Source organism: Ursus americanus, chromosome 10 (assembly GCF_024610735.1).
Source record: "Ursus americanus isolate L20-20 chromosome 10, mUrsAme1.1.p, whole genome shotgun sequence".
NCBI lineage: Eukaryota > Metazoa > Chordata > Mammalia > Carnivora > Ursidae > Ursus > Ursus americanus.
In genome coordinates, this window is record NC_142136.1 from 10,206,761 (window position 1) to 10,223,735 (window position 16,975).

General features: G+C 41.6%; 1 protein-coding gene across 3 annotated transcripts in view; it reads left to right on the top strand.

The window, feature by feature from the left end:
- NALCN (sodium leak channel, non-selective) overlaps positions 1 to 16,975 on the top strand; it is a 307,920-nt gene that overhangs the window by 233,293 nt on the left and 57,652 nt on the right. For all 3 annotated transcript variants that reach the window (XM_087865000.1, XM_045812791.2, XM_087864999.1), the window contains one exon: positions 4,225 to 4,298. In XM_087865000.1, coding sequence (XP_087721126.1) covers positions 4,225 to 4,298 — 74 coding nt within the window. The remainder of the gene's footprint in view (positions 1 to 4,224; positions 4,299 to 16,975) is intronic.

A 16,975-nucleotide genomic window follows, 5' to 3' on the forward strand; every position in this document is an offset into this window, starting at 1 on the left:
TTTTAAATTGAAAATATCAGAATAAACTCAGGCAAATCCTCAAAATTTGTGACCAACTCAGTAGCAATGAGTATCGCTGGCATCTAAATTATGTTCTTGGAACCCATTTCTCAATAAATAAACCAGAGCTTTTTGGAGAGAATTGTTAACTTGGAATAGGAAGCATATAGAAGATGAGCTTGGGATATCTTGCCATACCTAACAACAAGGAAACCTGGACAAAGACTACTAGAGTCAGGGCAAAATTACCCATGGGCCATCTTGAAAAAACTCCCAATGAGCACAGTTGGGATACTGTGACCTAATGATCGTACTGGATTGAAACCAAATATATTGAAATCCTTCAGTTCATGATGACATTTTTAAACTAGTCATTGGTTGCCTAAAGAGGACGATAGAAAATCAGTTAATTAAATAAAAATGAACAAGTGAAGGTAAAGAATCAACATTTACCTTACCTTTTCCATATGAATTGAACTACTGAGTAAACCAAATAGTCCACGAAAGGAAGTCTCTTATCATACGAGTAGTCCAACTAATAAATGAGAAGAAGTGGCAGTTTCACAAGCTGGATGAGTCAATGATCTAAGCAGCAAACATCAATACTACTAACATCACAGAAAGAGGAACGACAGACATTAGGTACCTTGCGATGAAAGGCTACAGCACCACCTGTGGCCTTGCCAAAGGGATCAGGTGTGAGCCTGATGGGACTCTGGGTCCAGCTGCTGATCGGCAGGAAGTACAGAAGACAGAGGAACATGTGAACTAGGCCGTGAATGTGCACTTGGGAAAATCCAGACTCGAAACTACAGGTCACATGGCCCAGGTCCTTCAACGATGGGGGGAAGGGGAGCACCTATGGATTAAAAGATGTTAAAGAAATTTTCAGAAAATCAGGCAAGATCCATCCATTGCTGTGTCCTTCAGCTCCAACTTATTCAACCACAAATAACTGCAAATTTGAACCTCCCCAATTTCACGTTAAAGTGCATGGTTCTAGAAACATCTTTTAAATTAGAATTGTAAGACAAAAAAATATAATCTGTGTGTTGTTTGAACATTTACATTTACTTTTTGATCATTCAGAGAATGGTTATCTTCTGGAGTTGGATTTATTAGGTTTGCAAACAAAATAAAACCACCAAAAAGGCTTTTTCAGCTAGTCCTTTTCAGTGCAAACTCCCTGTGACGTCACCCATATCCCTCCTTTTAAGTCACACATGTATGACACGTTTATATGCAGAAGAAACAATTACTTACATCTTCCACAGCTGTAATTGAAAACTTCAGATCTAAAATTACTTATCCCAAAATTGGTTTCTGTATTCCTGGTTTTGATCATTTCAGGTGACTGTCCGTGTCTTTTGGAGCCAGAAGAGGGCACTGCAGAGCAGCGTAGCTCTGAGGACTGGAAGTGGCAGACCGTGTCCTTTGCATAAATGTGCAAAGCTTCACGGCAGAAATAAAAACTGAAGGGATAGTAGACAATCACTATAAGCCTTCTCTACTTCCTAGCGAAAAAAAAGAGCAGTCAAAATATATAACTATCTAAATACATATCTAGGCTATCAAATACGCATATAGATACATGATAGATAGATTAGATATTTCTTCTTTTAAAACATCCTAAAACTGGAGGTGGTGGGCTGGCTCAGTTGATGGAACATGTGACTCTTGATCTCAGGGTCCTGAGTTCAAGCCCCACGTTGGGTGTGGAGCTTACTTAAAAAGAAAATATCCATCAGTCATCCAATCCTGAGGCTGAATCTGAAGTTCTTCTATTATAGTGTTTATTCTTTTACCACTTCTGCTGTTATAAAAACAGTTCTCAAGTACTTCCTTGGACAGAGTAACGGTGTATTTGATTTTAGCCAGCTCACGTTTAGGACAAAGGAAAGCTGGCAGCCCTTTAGCAATCTCAGGCAGCACAGAAATAATTTTGAAATCCATATAATGAATATTATTTATTTATTTGCAGTTTCTGGGGAGGTTTTTCTGACATGAAGAGCCCTGCATTCAGTGTCAGCTGCCCAGTTACAGGGCAGTAGAGAAGTGACTGAATTCAGACCATCACCTCACACCAAGGGAAAGATGACTGAGGCATGTCAGTATCCCTCAAAGATGAAATAAGAGTAGTGGGGTCCAGTCCCCTCCTAAAACCTGCTGTTTGGGGGCCCCCGTGGCTATGTGTGTGCTTAGGTATCAAAAGGTAGAAGCACCACCATGATGGGATCCTTCAGCTGAGTCTTCGGTCTCTGAAAATGACTTTAAGTAACAGTCCTTGGGAGATAAAATCAATGCCAAAAGTCACCTCTTCAACGGAGGGGAGGAGACTTAAGATAATTTCATGATACATCATGGTAAACAGCCTTTTCTTGCACTACCCTGAGAATGTCGTTTCTGGAAACATTCCAGCCACTCTTAGCACCTTGTCTACACATGAATTTATTCTTCCAAAAGTTCTGGTGAATAATGAAACCAATTCAGTTTTTCATTATTAAAAAATGTAAGTGCGCCATCTTTCCTCATATGAAGGAAATTGCCAATGTGTCCAATGATCTTCCCCTTAACTGCAGATCTGCTGTGAAATAAGAAAATGATATTGCCGGTTCTGGTGTTATCTAGTTGTTGGGTGTGACTGAAGAGACCAGTTTGTGCCCGTCACTTCCTCTCCAGCTGTGGCCACGTGGACACATCAGTCGATAGTAACGCATTCGTTTATAGGCTTGTTTGTAGATGGGAGCTCTGTGACTTTGCCCCTGAAGCCACTAACTTGTTCAAGGGAAACTGGAAGGTCTGTTTTTACTGAATACAGAGTGGTTCTATCTCCTGCTTATTTTTTCCTCCCTCAAATCTGTTGGAAACACTGTACGCCTTACACTGTTTTCCCCAGCTAGCTCAGCACTTATGCAAACAGTCTGCACCCCATCGCTTGGCCACGCGTGCATTTCCAACTGCGGTTCTTTGTCCACCACCCCCCTTTGCTATGGAAATCTTAACCATTTTTCAAGTCAGTGCAACTTCCACTCCTTCAATAATGTCTTTGCTGACTGTTTCAGACACGCGTATGTCTCCCCACCCGGAGTCCTATAGCCTTCTCTTTTCTACTGGACATATCATCCAGCACTTTACTGTCTACTTTTTACCGGTAACGTCATGCGTCATAGCCCTGCCTTAGTAACTAGGCTGTTCAATTCTGGTAAGCAAGAATTCTGATTCCTGGTTAACCCATATCTCTAATAGCCACTAATAGCATACTAAGTGCTTAGTAAATCTAACCTAATCTATTGGCCAGGATGAGCAGGTTGTTGTCCAGGAATCACCTTTGGTCTGACTACTGGAGTTACAGTTCCTAGTCATTTGTCATTATGAATGTTCTTAGGATGGCATGCTTCCCTGTTCTTTCTCTGCCCTGTTCTTGCCCACTTCAGTTCTCTGTACACCTGTCACCCCTCTGATTCTGCAGCTATCAAGCAGGACAGAGGTGGGTTTAGAGAATCTTCTGGTTTGGAGGCTGCCTCCAGGATTTTGTTTTCTTACTGCTTTTCCCTGGAATAATTTCATCATCACCAACTAGGAAGCAACCTTGAAAGCTCATCTCATTTGTCTCCATGCCTGTAGGCAAAACAACTCTTTGAGTTCATCGTTCAGATCAGTATCGGGTCCCAGGCCAAGAACCTGAAACAGGCGTAAAGTGGATCAGAGAACATTTATTGGACAATGGCAAGAAACAGTCCAATATTCGTTTTAACGTTAATGGACACTGGACACTGAAAAGCCTATTCAGATTAAGACATTATAGCTGTGACATGTGGCCCCACAAGCTTGTTTGCACTTATGCCCACATAAAAGTAAAAATAGAAGATAAAATTAAATGATAGAATCAGAGCACCTGAGGGACGCAGTCAGTTGAGCTTCCGACTCTTGGTTTCGGCTCGGGTGGTGGTCTTGGGGTCCTGAGACTGAGCCCCGCGTTGGGCTCCACACTCAGCTCCACTCTCTCCCTCTCCCTGCCCCTCCTGCTTGTGCTCTGTCTCTGTAAATATATAAGAAAATCTTTTTTTAAAAAAATAATGATCAAATCAATCGTATAATGATGTTTTAGTGGAAAAAAATCATGTTCAATGTTTTAATAGTGTTATCTATTTAATATATGTAATGATTTGTCAGCATATTATCCCTTTACATTCCAAAACTAAAGTCACACTTGTAATGTTTCAGCTTCGCAAGTCTGTTTTCAGCATCAGAGCGAGGAATCTTCTAGAAAAGGAGACTGCAGTCACTAAAATCTTAAGGTAACACCATTAAACATTGACACGTATTTAAACACAGGTGGGATTATATTAAGCAAAGAAGAGCTCTTTCTTTTTAATGTGGTAATTTTCTGAGTATCAATATATACTTTCTGCTAGAAATTAGATTTAGGGAACTATATACTTATAAATAATGTCAAACACATCATTAATACCTTTCCTGGAAAAGTAATATCTTATTAGCTCAGTTCTGCCTTTCTTTTCTTTTCATGCCCTTACACATAAATTGTAAGTATAAACATTTACAAAAAGATGAAAATAACTTACTTTCATTCTTCCATATTTTATGTCTTTTGTGATATCTGAAGGACAAATCACAATCTAAGGGAAAATGATAAAAGGGTAAGCTTTTTAGAAGTAATTATGACTTATTAATCTATTAAGAATAAGTGTATTTAAAATCTGTAAGAATCAAAAGTATAGCCATTTTAAAATGTTTATGAAAACATGTAATTTTAATGCTACTTTCTTAACCTGCCTTGATACAGTATCAGAAAGGAACATCAAGCTAGCTACTTACGAGTGTTTTAGAAGACTGTGTTATAATATGAAGTAACATGGTCTTTATAAAAATGCATGAGCATTTGGAATGTAATTTATTAGCAGTTCTATTACACAGAAATGAGTAATCATACAACTAAATATTGAGGGGCTGGACAGAGAATGGTTGATAAGGTGAATGGATGGATTTATACTGGGAGGCCCCCTCCAACTTGTGCCGAGGGGAGGGAGTTAGACTCTCTTCTCTTCTACCTCTGTTCCAGGAATAGTCATTAAAGAGTTTCTGCCAGAGTGCATAGCACTGTAACCTGGATAACTAATGAGGAAATAAGGCTAAAACGTATGGCTTGAGAAACTATTTTCAGTTTATAACAGTACTTGAAATGTGTATGCCAAAAATGATCCTAACTAGTCAAGACAGTATTTTGTGTGTTCATTCTTTTATTGGCTGATAATTCACGCATAGATACGAGTGTGTGTTGGATACCTTTTATGAGAAGAGAATAAACATTACTGGGACGTGTACATTATCACCACAAAATACGATAAGATGAACCTAAGAGGTCTGGTTGAAATAGAGAAAGGAAAACTTCTCAGCAGATTTGTAACAGCCTATGCCCTAATTTCAGTTTGCTTCCAAATGGCTCAGTCCAGTTGCCATCAGGTAACGTCATGGGGCTGGCCTTGAACACTACGTGGTACTCCAGGGTCTTTTTCAAGCTGTGACTACTATACTAGACAAACTCCTGGCAGCATCAGTCCTTAGCGTCTTGAAGACACTTCCCTGTTCACACGAGACACACCGTGTGCTGGTCCAGCCTCTCGGCCGCACTCATGGGGAAGCCGATTCAGCCTCAAATCCACAAGCACGTATGAGGGGAGTGTAATGCTCTGGCCTGTATTCAGCATCTCCCTGCCAAATTAGGAACCAAAATGACATTACTCACCCACCCAGAAGAACTACCTTCCTGCATGTGCCCTGGGTGTTCCCAGAGACATTCAGAGCACGGGCAGACAGGGATACTGAGAAGAAGCCAGTTCTAGAACCTCGCTGGCCAATGACTCTTTCTTAAAGTTGGTCTTCCAGTTTTCCTTTTCCACCACCTTTTCCTTATTCACCTGCTCCTAGTTTACAAAAGAAAGGTGAGACTCTCATTCATGCACAAGGAAGGTGAAACTGTGAAACTTGATCTGGGTTCCCACAGGGACTGTTCCCCCGCAGCTTTGTCCAGAAGGGGGATGCCACTGGGCAGCATCTATCCAGGTGACAAGTTTTAGGGAAACCTCCCTCCAAGAATTCATGTACCTTAGGATAGGCTTAGGAATAACGGGGATGTCTCAACGGCATGTGTTAACGTGTTATATGATTTGAAAAATAAAGTCAGACTTCTCTGACAGATTTGGCTCATCGGCTTGACACTGAAGGCTGACTTCATGCTGCCCAAAGTCATAAAAGTGAATGCATTAGACGAATAAGACTCTCCAGTGTTTTCTCAAAGGCATGTTGAAGCACAGATATGATAATGCTAGAAATCACATCCTTTACTGCTAACTGACGCTGTGAGGGGGAACTTTTGTTGTTGATTTTTAAATGTACAGAAGTGGTTTTAAAAAGAGAACATTTTTTAAAAAGGAGAGAGAGTGAGAGAAAATTTGTGGGCGTACCTGAGCCAAAATTTAAGACCGTCAGGGAACAGGGATGTCCTCAGACTTGCCCAGTAATTGTGTAGTTTCAGGGACACCCAGAGCCATTAGCATTTTACAAGAGCCCAGAACACCACAAAATGAGAGGCAGCTCCCTGGGGGTGCTGAAGCTGTTACCCAGTCAATCTCAGGAAATAAGAGGCTACAATTAGAAAAAAAAAAAAAAATTGAGGTCTGTCAGGCAGGTGCGAGCAGCTCACAGCTTCGCCTTCCCGCCCGGCGAGCCGTCCCGGGATAGAGGCGCTCTAGGGGCGTGTGCGCAGCGGTGTCGGCGCGAGTCCCTGGCCCGGGTCAGTCAGTCAGTTGCCGGCGGCTCGGAGGGGCCTCTGAGCGGACGTGGCGGCTGCGGGACGGGTTGCCCACCAGTTGAACGCTGAATGCTCAGGCGGCTGAGGAGGAAAGTTGGCATATTAAGGATGCTCATACCAAGTGGAACAAATCACTTATTTTCACTGACCAGGAACTGTATCCAGAAAGAGAGAAGGGCATGCCAAATCTAATCGACTCTACTTTTTACCTGGTAAATAAGGCAGGGTCCTGCCCAGAGTTCTTCTACACCAGAGGCAACTGAAACCCAGAAAAGTTACCTGACTTGTCCAAGGTAGTTGCTGACCCAGCACTAGGAGGGAGTTTGTCTGACTCCTGTTCAGGATGTTTATCAATAAACTTCAAGCCTGAGACGCAGGAAGACGCATCTGGATCTCTACAAATGAACATCTCCAGCGCTGAGTATTGAGAGGCTGAAATTTGGCCACTGCTGCTCTGACCCTCAGAAGAGGCACAGCAAACCGCCAGGGAAAGCCGCCAGAGAACAAAAGCCTGGAAATACCGGCTCACAGCGTGCCCATCCCCATCCCCCCTCGCAGGGGACACGGAGACTCTACCCAAACAGGGTTGCCTGAGTATCGGCGCGGCAGGCCCCTCCCCCAGAACACAGAAGGCAGGCGGAAAAATCAAGAAGCCCACAACCCGGGGCGCCTGGGTGGCGCAGTCATTGAGCACCTCACTTCGGCTTAGGGCGTGATCCCGGCGTTCCGGAAAGGAGTCCCTCATCAGGCTCCTCTGCTGGGAGCCTGCTTCTTCCTCTCCCACTCCCCTGCTTGTGTTCCCTCTTTTGCTGGTTGGCTCTCTGCCACATATAAATAAATAAAATCTTTAAAGAAGAAGCCCACATCCCCAAGATCCCTATAAAACAAGGGGCACGGCCTGGGACCCAGTCAATAATTTGGGCTCTGGAAACCCCGCAACCTCTCTTCATCAGAATGACAAGAAGGAGAAGCCCCCCCCAGCAAAGAAAAGACAGTGAGACTGTGGCCTCTGCCACAGAAATAATGGATATGGATGTAACCAAATTATCAGAAATGGAATTCAGAGTAACGATGGTCAAAATGATGAGTAGAATTGAAAAAAGCATAAACGAAAAGGTTACTGAGAATATAGAATCCCTAAGGACAGAAATGAGAGCGAATCTGACAGAAATTAAAAATTCTATGAGCCAAATGCAGGCAAAACTAGAGGCTCTGACAGCCAGGGTCGCAGAAGCAGAGGAAAGGGTTAGTGAATTGGAGGATGGGTTAATAGAGGAAAAAATGAAAATAGAAGATGGTCTTAAAAAAATCCACGCCCACGAATGTAGGTTACGGGAGATTACTGACTCAATGAAACGATCCAATGTTAGAATCATCGGCATCCCCGAGGGGGTGGAGAAAAACAGAGGTCTAGAGGAGATATTTGAACAAATTATAGCTGAAAACTTCCCTAATCTAGCAAGGGAAACAAACATTCGTGTCCAAGAGGCAGAGAGGACCTCTCCCAAGCTCAACCACGACAAACCTACGCCACGTCACGTCATAGTGCAATTCGCAAATATTAGATGCAAGGATACAGTATTGAAAGCGGCCAGGGCAAAGAAATTTCTCACGTACCAAGGCAAAAGCATCAGAATTACGTCAGACCTGTCTACACAGACCTGGAATGAGAGAAAGGGTTGGGGGAGCATATTTAAAGCTCTTTCAGAGAAAAACATGCAGCCAAGGATCCTTTATCCAGCAAGGCTGTCATTCAGAATTGATGGAGAAATAAAGACATTTCAGAATCGCCAGTCACTAACCAATTTTGTAACTACGAAACCAGCCCTACAGGAGATATTACGGGGGGTTCTATAAAAGTAAAAAGGCCCCAAGAGTGATACAGAACAGAAAGTCACAGCCAATACAAAAAAAGACTTTACTGGCAACATGGCAACATTAAAATCATATCTCTCAGTAATCAGTCTTAATGTAAATGGTTTGAACCATCCCATAAACGCCACAGGGTTGCAGATTGGATAAAAAGAAATGACCCATCCATTTGCTGTCTACAAGAGACTCATTTCAAACCCAAAGATGCATTCAGACTGAGAGTAAGGGGATGGAGTACCATCTTTCACGCAAATGGTCCTCATAAGAAAGCTGGGGTAGCAATTCTCATATCAGATAAATTGGATTTTAAACTACAGACTATAGTTAGAGACGCAGAAGGGCACTATATTATTCTTAAGGGAAGTATTCAACAAGTGGATATGACAATTATAAATATATATGCCCCCAACAGGGGAGCAGCAAGATACACAAGCCAACTCTTATCCAGAATAAAGAGACATATAAATGAAAATACATTAATAGTAGGGGACCTCAACACTCCACTATCAGAAATAGACAGAACACCCTGGCAAAAACTAAGCAAAGAATCAAAGGCTTTGAATGCCATACTCGACGAGTTGGACCTCATAGATATATATAGAACACTACACCCCAGAACCAAAGATTACTCATTCTACTCTAATGCCCATGGAACATTCTCAAGAATAGACCATGTTCTGGGACACAAAACAGGTCTCAACCGATACCAAAAGATTGAAATTATCCCCTGCATATTCTCAGACCACAACGCTCTGAAATTGGAACTCAACCACAAGGAAAAATTTGGAAGAAACTCAAACACTTGGAGACTAAGAACCATCCTGCTCAGGAATGACTCGATAAACCAGGAAATCAAAAATCAAATTAAACAATTTATGGAGACCAATGAGAATGAAAATACAACAGTCCAAAACCCATGGGATACTGCAAAGGCAGTCCTAAGGGGGAAATACATAGCCATCCAAGCCTCACTCAAAAGAATAGAAAAATCTAAAATGCAGTTTTTATATTCTCACCTCAAGAAGCTGGAACAGCAACAGAGGGACAGGCCTAATCCACGCACGAGGAAGCAGTTGACCAAAATTAGAGCTGAAATCAATCAAACAGAAACCAGAAGTACAGTAGAGCAGATCAACAGGACTAGAAGCTGGTTCTTTGAGAGAATCAATAAAATTGACAGACCACTGGCAAGACTTATCCAAAAGAAAAGAGAAAGGACCCAGATTATTAAAATTATGAATGAAAAAGGAGAGGTCATGACGAGCACCATTGAAATTGGAAGGATTATTAGAAATTTTTATCAACAGCTATATGCCAATAAACTAAGCAATCTGGAAGAGATGGAATCCTTCCTGGAAACCTATAAACTACCAAGATTGAAACCGGAAGAAATTGATTCCTTAAACAGGCCAATTAATTATGAAGAAATTGAGTCAGTGATAAACAACCTTCCAAATAACAAAACTCCAGGCCCGGACGGTTTTCCTGGGGAATTCTACCAAACATTCAAAGAAGAAATAATACCTATTCTCCTAAAGCTATTTCAAAAAATAGAAACAGAAGGAAAGCTACCAAACTCATTCTATGAGGCCAATATTACCTTGATCCCCAAACCAGGCAAAGACCCCCTCAAAAAGGAGAATTACAGACCGATTTCCCTAATGAATATGGACGCCAAAATCCTCAACAAGATACTTGCTAATAGAATCCAACAGTACATTAAAAGGATTATCCATCACGATCAAGTGGGATTCATACCTGGGATGCAAGCGTGGTTCAATATTCGCAAATCAATCAGCGTGATACATCATATCAACAAGAAAAGACTCAGAAACCATATGATCCTCTCAATCGATGCCGAAAAAGCATTTGACAAAATACAGCATCCTTTCCTGATTAAAACCCTTCACAGTGTAGGAATAGAAGGTACATTTCTCAATCTCATAAAAGCCATCTATGAAAAGCCTACTGAAAATATTATTCTCAATGGAGAAAAGCTGGAAGCCTTTCCCTTAAGATCAGGAACTCGACAAGGATGCCCACTCTCGCCACTACTATTCAACATAGTACTAGAAGTCCTTGCAACAGCAATCAGACGACAAAAAGGGATCAAAGGTATTCAAATTGGCAAAGAAGAAGTCAAAATGTCTCTCTTTGCAGATGACATGATACTCTATATGGAAAACCCAAAAGAAGCCACTCCCAAACTATTAGAAGTTATAGAGCAATTCAGTAACGTGGCAGGATACAAAATAAATGCTCAGAAATCAGTTGCATTTCTATACACGAATAACGAGACCGAAGAAAGAGAAATTAGGGAATCCATCCCATTTACAATAGCACCAAAAACCATACGTTACCTTGGAATTAACTTAACCAGAGACGTAAAGGACCTATATTCTAGAAACTATAAATCACTCTTGAAAGACATTGAGGAAGACATAAAAAGATGGAAAGATATTCCATGCTCATGGATCGGAAGAATTAACATAGTTAAAATGTCCATGCTACCCAGAGCAATCTACACTTTCAATGCTATCCCGATCAAAATACCAAGGACATTTTTCAAAGAACTGGAACAAACAGTCCTTAAATTTGTATGGAAACAGAAAAGGCCCCGAATCTCCAAGGAACTGTTGAAAAGGAAAAACAAAGCTGGGGGCATCACAATGCCGGATTTCGAGCTGTACTACAAAGCTGTGATCACAAAGACAGCATGGTACTGGCACAAAAACAGACACATAGACCAATGGAACAGAATAGAGAGCCCAGAAATGGACCCTCGGCTCTTTGGGCAACTAATATTTGATAAAGCAGGAAAAAACATCCGGTGGGAAAAAGACAGTCTCTTCAATAAATGGTGCTGGGAAAATTGGACAGCTACATGCAAAAGAATGAAACTTGACCACTATCTCACACCATACACAAAAATAAACTCCAAATGGATGAAAGACCTCAATGTGAGACAGGAATCTATCAAAATTCTAGAGGAGAACATAGGCAACAACCTCTACGACATCGGCCAAAGCAACCTTTTTCATGACACATCCCCAAAGGCAAGAGAAACAAAAGATAAAATGAATTTATGGGACTTCATCAAGATTAAAAGTTTCTGCACATCCAAGGAAACAGACAGAAAAACTAAGAGGCAGCCCACGGAATGGGAGAATATATTTGCAAATGACACTACAGATAAAGGACTGGTATCCAAGATCTACAAAGAACTTCTCAAACTCAATACACGAGAAACAAATAAACAAATCAAAAAATGGGCAGAAGATATGAACAGACACTTTTCCAATGAAGACATACAAATGGCTAACAGACACATGAAAAAATGTTCAAAATCATTAGCCATCAAGGAAATTCAAATCAAAACCACACTGAGATACCACCTTACGCCAGTTAGAATGGCAAAAATAGACAAGGCAAGAAACAACAATTGTTGGAGAGGATGTGGAGAAAGGGGATCCCTCCTACATTGTTGGTGGGAATGCAAGTTGGTACAGCCACTCTGGAAAACAGTGTGGAGGTCCCTTAAAAAGTTAAAAATTGAGCTACCCTATGATCCAGCCATTGCACTACTGGGTATTTACCCCAAAGATACAGACGTAGTGAAGAGAAGGGCCATATGCACCCCAATGTTCATAGCAGCAATGTCCACAATAGCTAAATCGTGGAAGGAGCCGAGATGCCCTTCAACAGATGACTGGATTAAGAAGTTGTGGTCCATATATACAATGGAATATTACTCAGCTATCAGAAAGAACGAGTTCTCAACATTTGCTACAACATGGACAGCACTGGAGGAGATAATGCTAAGTGAAATAAGTCAAGCAGAGAAAGACAACTATCATATGATTTCTCTCATCTATGGAACATAAGAACTAGGATGATCAGTAGGGGAAGAAAGGGATAAAGAAAGGGGGGGGTAATCAGAAGGGGGAATGAAGCATGAGAGACTATGGACTCTGAGAAACAAACTGAGGGCTTCAGAGGGGAGGGGGGTGGGGGAATGGGATAGACCGGTGATGGGTAGTAAGGAGGGCAGGTATTGCATGGTGCACTGGGTGTTATACACAACTAATGAATCATCGAGCCTTACATCGGAAACCGGGGATGTACTGTATGGTGACTAACATAATATAATAAAAAATCATTAAAAAAAAAATTGAAATTTTTTTAAGAATACAAATGTAATCTTTAGAAAAGCCATTTAGTTCTTTTCTCCTGTGAAAATGGTTTCCTTGTTGGTGCTACATTAGTCTGCAAGAATTAAGGACAAGATGTCAAACTGATAGTTTCTTTGGGTGTGGTTATCTTTTTTCACTCATAATATAGCAGTAGCAATAATAATGTAATAATAATAATAATGTCACACCTGCATTATAACATAACCCATAATAAGAAGGTCAAGAATAGATCGGGTCCATGTCTGTGGGTCCACGGGCATTCTTCAACGCTGTTTACAAGGAGCAACGACAACTGAAAAGAAAAGGAAAGAAGAAGGGACAAAGAAATTTTAAAAAAAGAAAAGGTTTATGGTCACCTCAGGGCAAATAGCCCTTCACAAAACGGAGAAGGAGGAGAAGTTTCTACCATTCTCTCCGGGTATTCTTACTCCCTGGGGAGACTCTCCTCTCTTAGGCTCAGAACTTTCTCTCTGTTCATTAAACTACAGCATTCCTGGGTAAGTTAGAAGTAAAAAGACAAATCCTGTATGATGTCAATTACATGTGGAATCTAAAGTGAAGGTCATAGAAACAGAGTAGACGGGATTGCCAGACCCTGAGGGGTGGGACAAATGGGGAGATGGTGGTCAAAGGGTACATATTTCCAGTTTTAAGCTGAATAAGTTCAGGGATCTAATGTACAGTCTGGTGACTCTAGTTAATAATCCTGTATCGTATCGTATACTTGAAACTTGCTAAGAGAGTGGATCATAAATGTTCTTACCACACACACAAAAATCATAATTATGGGAACTAACAAACGAATGTGTTAACTATCGTCATTGTGGGGATCATTTCACAGTGTATATCCACACATCAGGGGCACCTGGGTGGCTCAGTCGGTTAAGCGGCTGACTCGGTTTCAGCTCCGGTCATGATCCCAGGGTCGTGAGATGGAGTCCCCGCATCGGGCTCTGCGCTCAGCAGGGAGTCTGCTTGAGATTCCCTCCCTCCGTCTCCCTCTGCCCCTCCATCTTGCGCTCTCTCTCACTCTTCCTCTCTCTCTAAAAAATAAACAAAATAAATCTTTGAAGAAGTATATACCCACCTCAAATCATGTCGTACACCTGTATTACACAGCGTTATGTGTCAGTTACCCCTCGGTGAAGCCGGGCGGAAAATGGCCTTCTCCCATGACCATCTGCATTTTGAAAGGAGGCTTTGAAAGAAGGAGAGAACTTTAAGACGAGGAGGTGCAGATTCCGTGTCTTCATGGATGGGTCTGCCTTGACACGGAGGAAAGGAGGTCCAGCAGAGACTTGCTCCAGTGCTCTGTCGCTCGTGTTTTCCTGAGTCTTTTATTTTCATAATTAGTTTCATGAAGAGGTTCCTCCCCAGGGAGACAGGAGCACACTCTAGGAAGGTCTCATTAGAGAAAGAAGACCTCAGCCGAATCATTTTGGCAACTATGCCACAGGTGGGTGTGTGTCCTGATTTGGGTGCAGACGGAGATAAGTCACATTAACTTTAAATCCAATGGGATGTGAGGAAGATATTATGAAATATTAGTGTCTTAGAAATAACTTTCAAAAATAACAAATATTTGGGGAAAATAATACAAAACAAATCCCTGATCTAATGTATCTAGAGACCTGACTGTGTAAACAGAGAAATTATTTAAATCCCCAGTTTTCTGACAAGGAGGTGACCCTCAGGGTCCTAGTTCTAACATAAGCTACTGGACCAGCATCTGGCTCTGCTCCTCTCTAACCTTAAGCAACTCACTTAGCTGCCTTTGCAGTGTAGACTGCCCCAAGTGGTTGTCTGAACAACCTGTTGATTAATCAGAGTGAAATGTAGTACTTATCATAGTGACGGCAACCGCCACCTCGGCGCTCTTAATAACGTCTCACAAGGGATAGGTCAGGAGTGGAAATGTGTGAGGTTTTGGGTTTGGGTTTAAGTGTTTCTAATGATTGAGATCGGGCAAAATTCTTGCTGTAAGAGTTTCATTTCAAACACTGAATCATTATGTTGTATACCTGAAACTTATACAGTGTTATACGTCCATTATACCTCAATTTAAAAAAAAGATTTTAGGACTCCAGGATACACAGGTAGTAAGTACCTGTTATGGACAGGTAACCATTACTGTTCTGAGGGGGTGGCCCTGGGGGTGGGGCACAGTAGAGGGGACATCCCTTGGCCTCCCCTGGGGGTGGGGGCACGGTGGAGGGGACACTGCTTGACCTCCCCTGGGGGTGAGGGCACAGTAGAGGGGACATCCCCGTGGCCCCAGTGTTCTTTCCACCTGGTCTGGCTCCACAGTTCAGTTGTCAGTTGTTCCAGTGGAGTTTGCTTGTCTGTTTTTCCCTTTCCTTCCTGATGTGGGGTAACTTTCTGCAGTCGTCTTCACTCCAGAAATCTATTCTATTCTTTCCTCTGAATTTTTAACCATCTCCATGCATTACCTTTAAAAATAAATTACAAGATTTTTAGAAACAACATTAAAAAAAAAATGTTTAGGATTGATGGACCGAGCTGGGCAAGGTCTTGGCCTGAGTACCAATTATTTTTAGGTGATTGGTTTGATCAGTTATTATCTAGAGGCAGGGGCTGGTCCATGAGTCTGTAATTCAAACAAAGAAATTACTTATTGGTTAACAGCCTTAACTTCTTGGATAGGAATTTCCTGGAATGACTAGTAAAGTCCTATTGATGGAAAGGCCTGAGTTCTTAGTCCTGATAATTAAGCCGCGGGGCTGCCAGGAGTCTCAGTGCTCAGGGGATCCACATTTCCATTTGAAACAGGATCCTCGTTATTCCAGAAAAGAGTATGCTATACACCTTTCCTATGAAGAGGAAATTCAAGCCGACAAAGGGAAAAGTCAGAGAGAAAGGGGCCTAGAGTCGGAAGTATTTGAATCATCAGAGTCACCAATGACTTCCACACATAATCATCCCTAATTTGCTCATTTGTGTTCTTCTCCATAATATTTTCTTAAAATTAATCCGTCATCCGAGAAATAGAAATGAACTTCTCCACATATTTGGGAACTTGCTGATAGAAACAGAAGCGGGGCATTTTGACAGAACTTGAGGGTACGGTCCCATGCTGGCATGCAGGGGATTCGCCTGGTAAAGAGAGGCGTCCACATTGGTTTTTTCCAAGACTTGTCTGCAGAGGAGTGTAAAAAGGATGTCTCACCACCTAAACTGTAAAATCCAGGGCTGCTATTAAATTCACTCTGGTTTTGACTTCGCCTATACCATTTAGTTCCACTAAAGGAAGCTTCCTTCAGAAAGCAGTGACCTTTTCACTACATCAGGAGACATCAAAACAAATAGCAGTGAGCTTCCACCAGCATCGCTGCCTCTGCTGGGATTCCTCCCCTTCAGAGCCCTGAAACCGGGCACAAATGCATTCTCATTCCTGCCAGGCTGAATGCAGAGAGAAATGTCAAAAATAAAATAATTAAGCATTTTACATTACTTTAGAAAATTCCATCCTTGGCCATCAGTACCTCACTAGTTAGGAAGTATCTTTACAGCCTTTTTTGAATGATTGGTCTAGTATGATATTTGCATTCTGATATTTGGATCTATGACAAAATTTTCCTTGCTGCGCAATGGTATTAATAATTTTCTAAAGTCTAAGGAATAGTCGTGGGGCGCCTGGGTGGCTCAGTCAGTTAAGCAGCTGCCTTCAGCTCAGGTCATGATCTCAGGGTCCTGGGATTGAGCCCCATGTCGGGCTCCCTGCTCAGCGGGGAGGGGTCTCCCCCCGCCCTGCGCTTTGCCTCTCTCTCACTCTCTCTCAAATAAATAAAATCTTTGAAAAAATAATAAAGTCAAGAAATAGTTGTTACATGAATGCTAATACAAAAAATTAAATATAACTCATGACATGTGGGGAGATAGTTTTTCTCTAAGAGAATCATTTTTATTGACTAGAAATACAGTTTATATACTACTTAAATATAAGTAAAACCAGAACATATTTATTAAAATACAGATTTTTAAATGGTACTAGCTGGATTTTCTTCCTGACAGAGAGGACTCACTCATTTAAGAAATACTTCTGTGGCATCTTCTGTGTGCT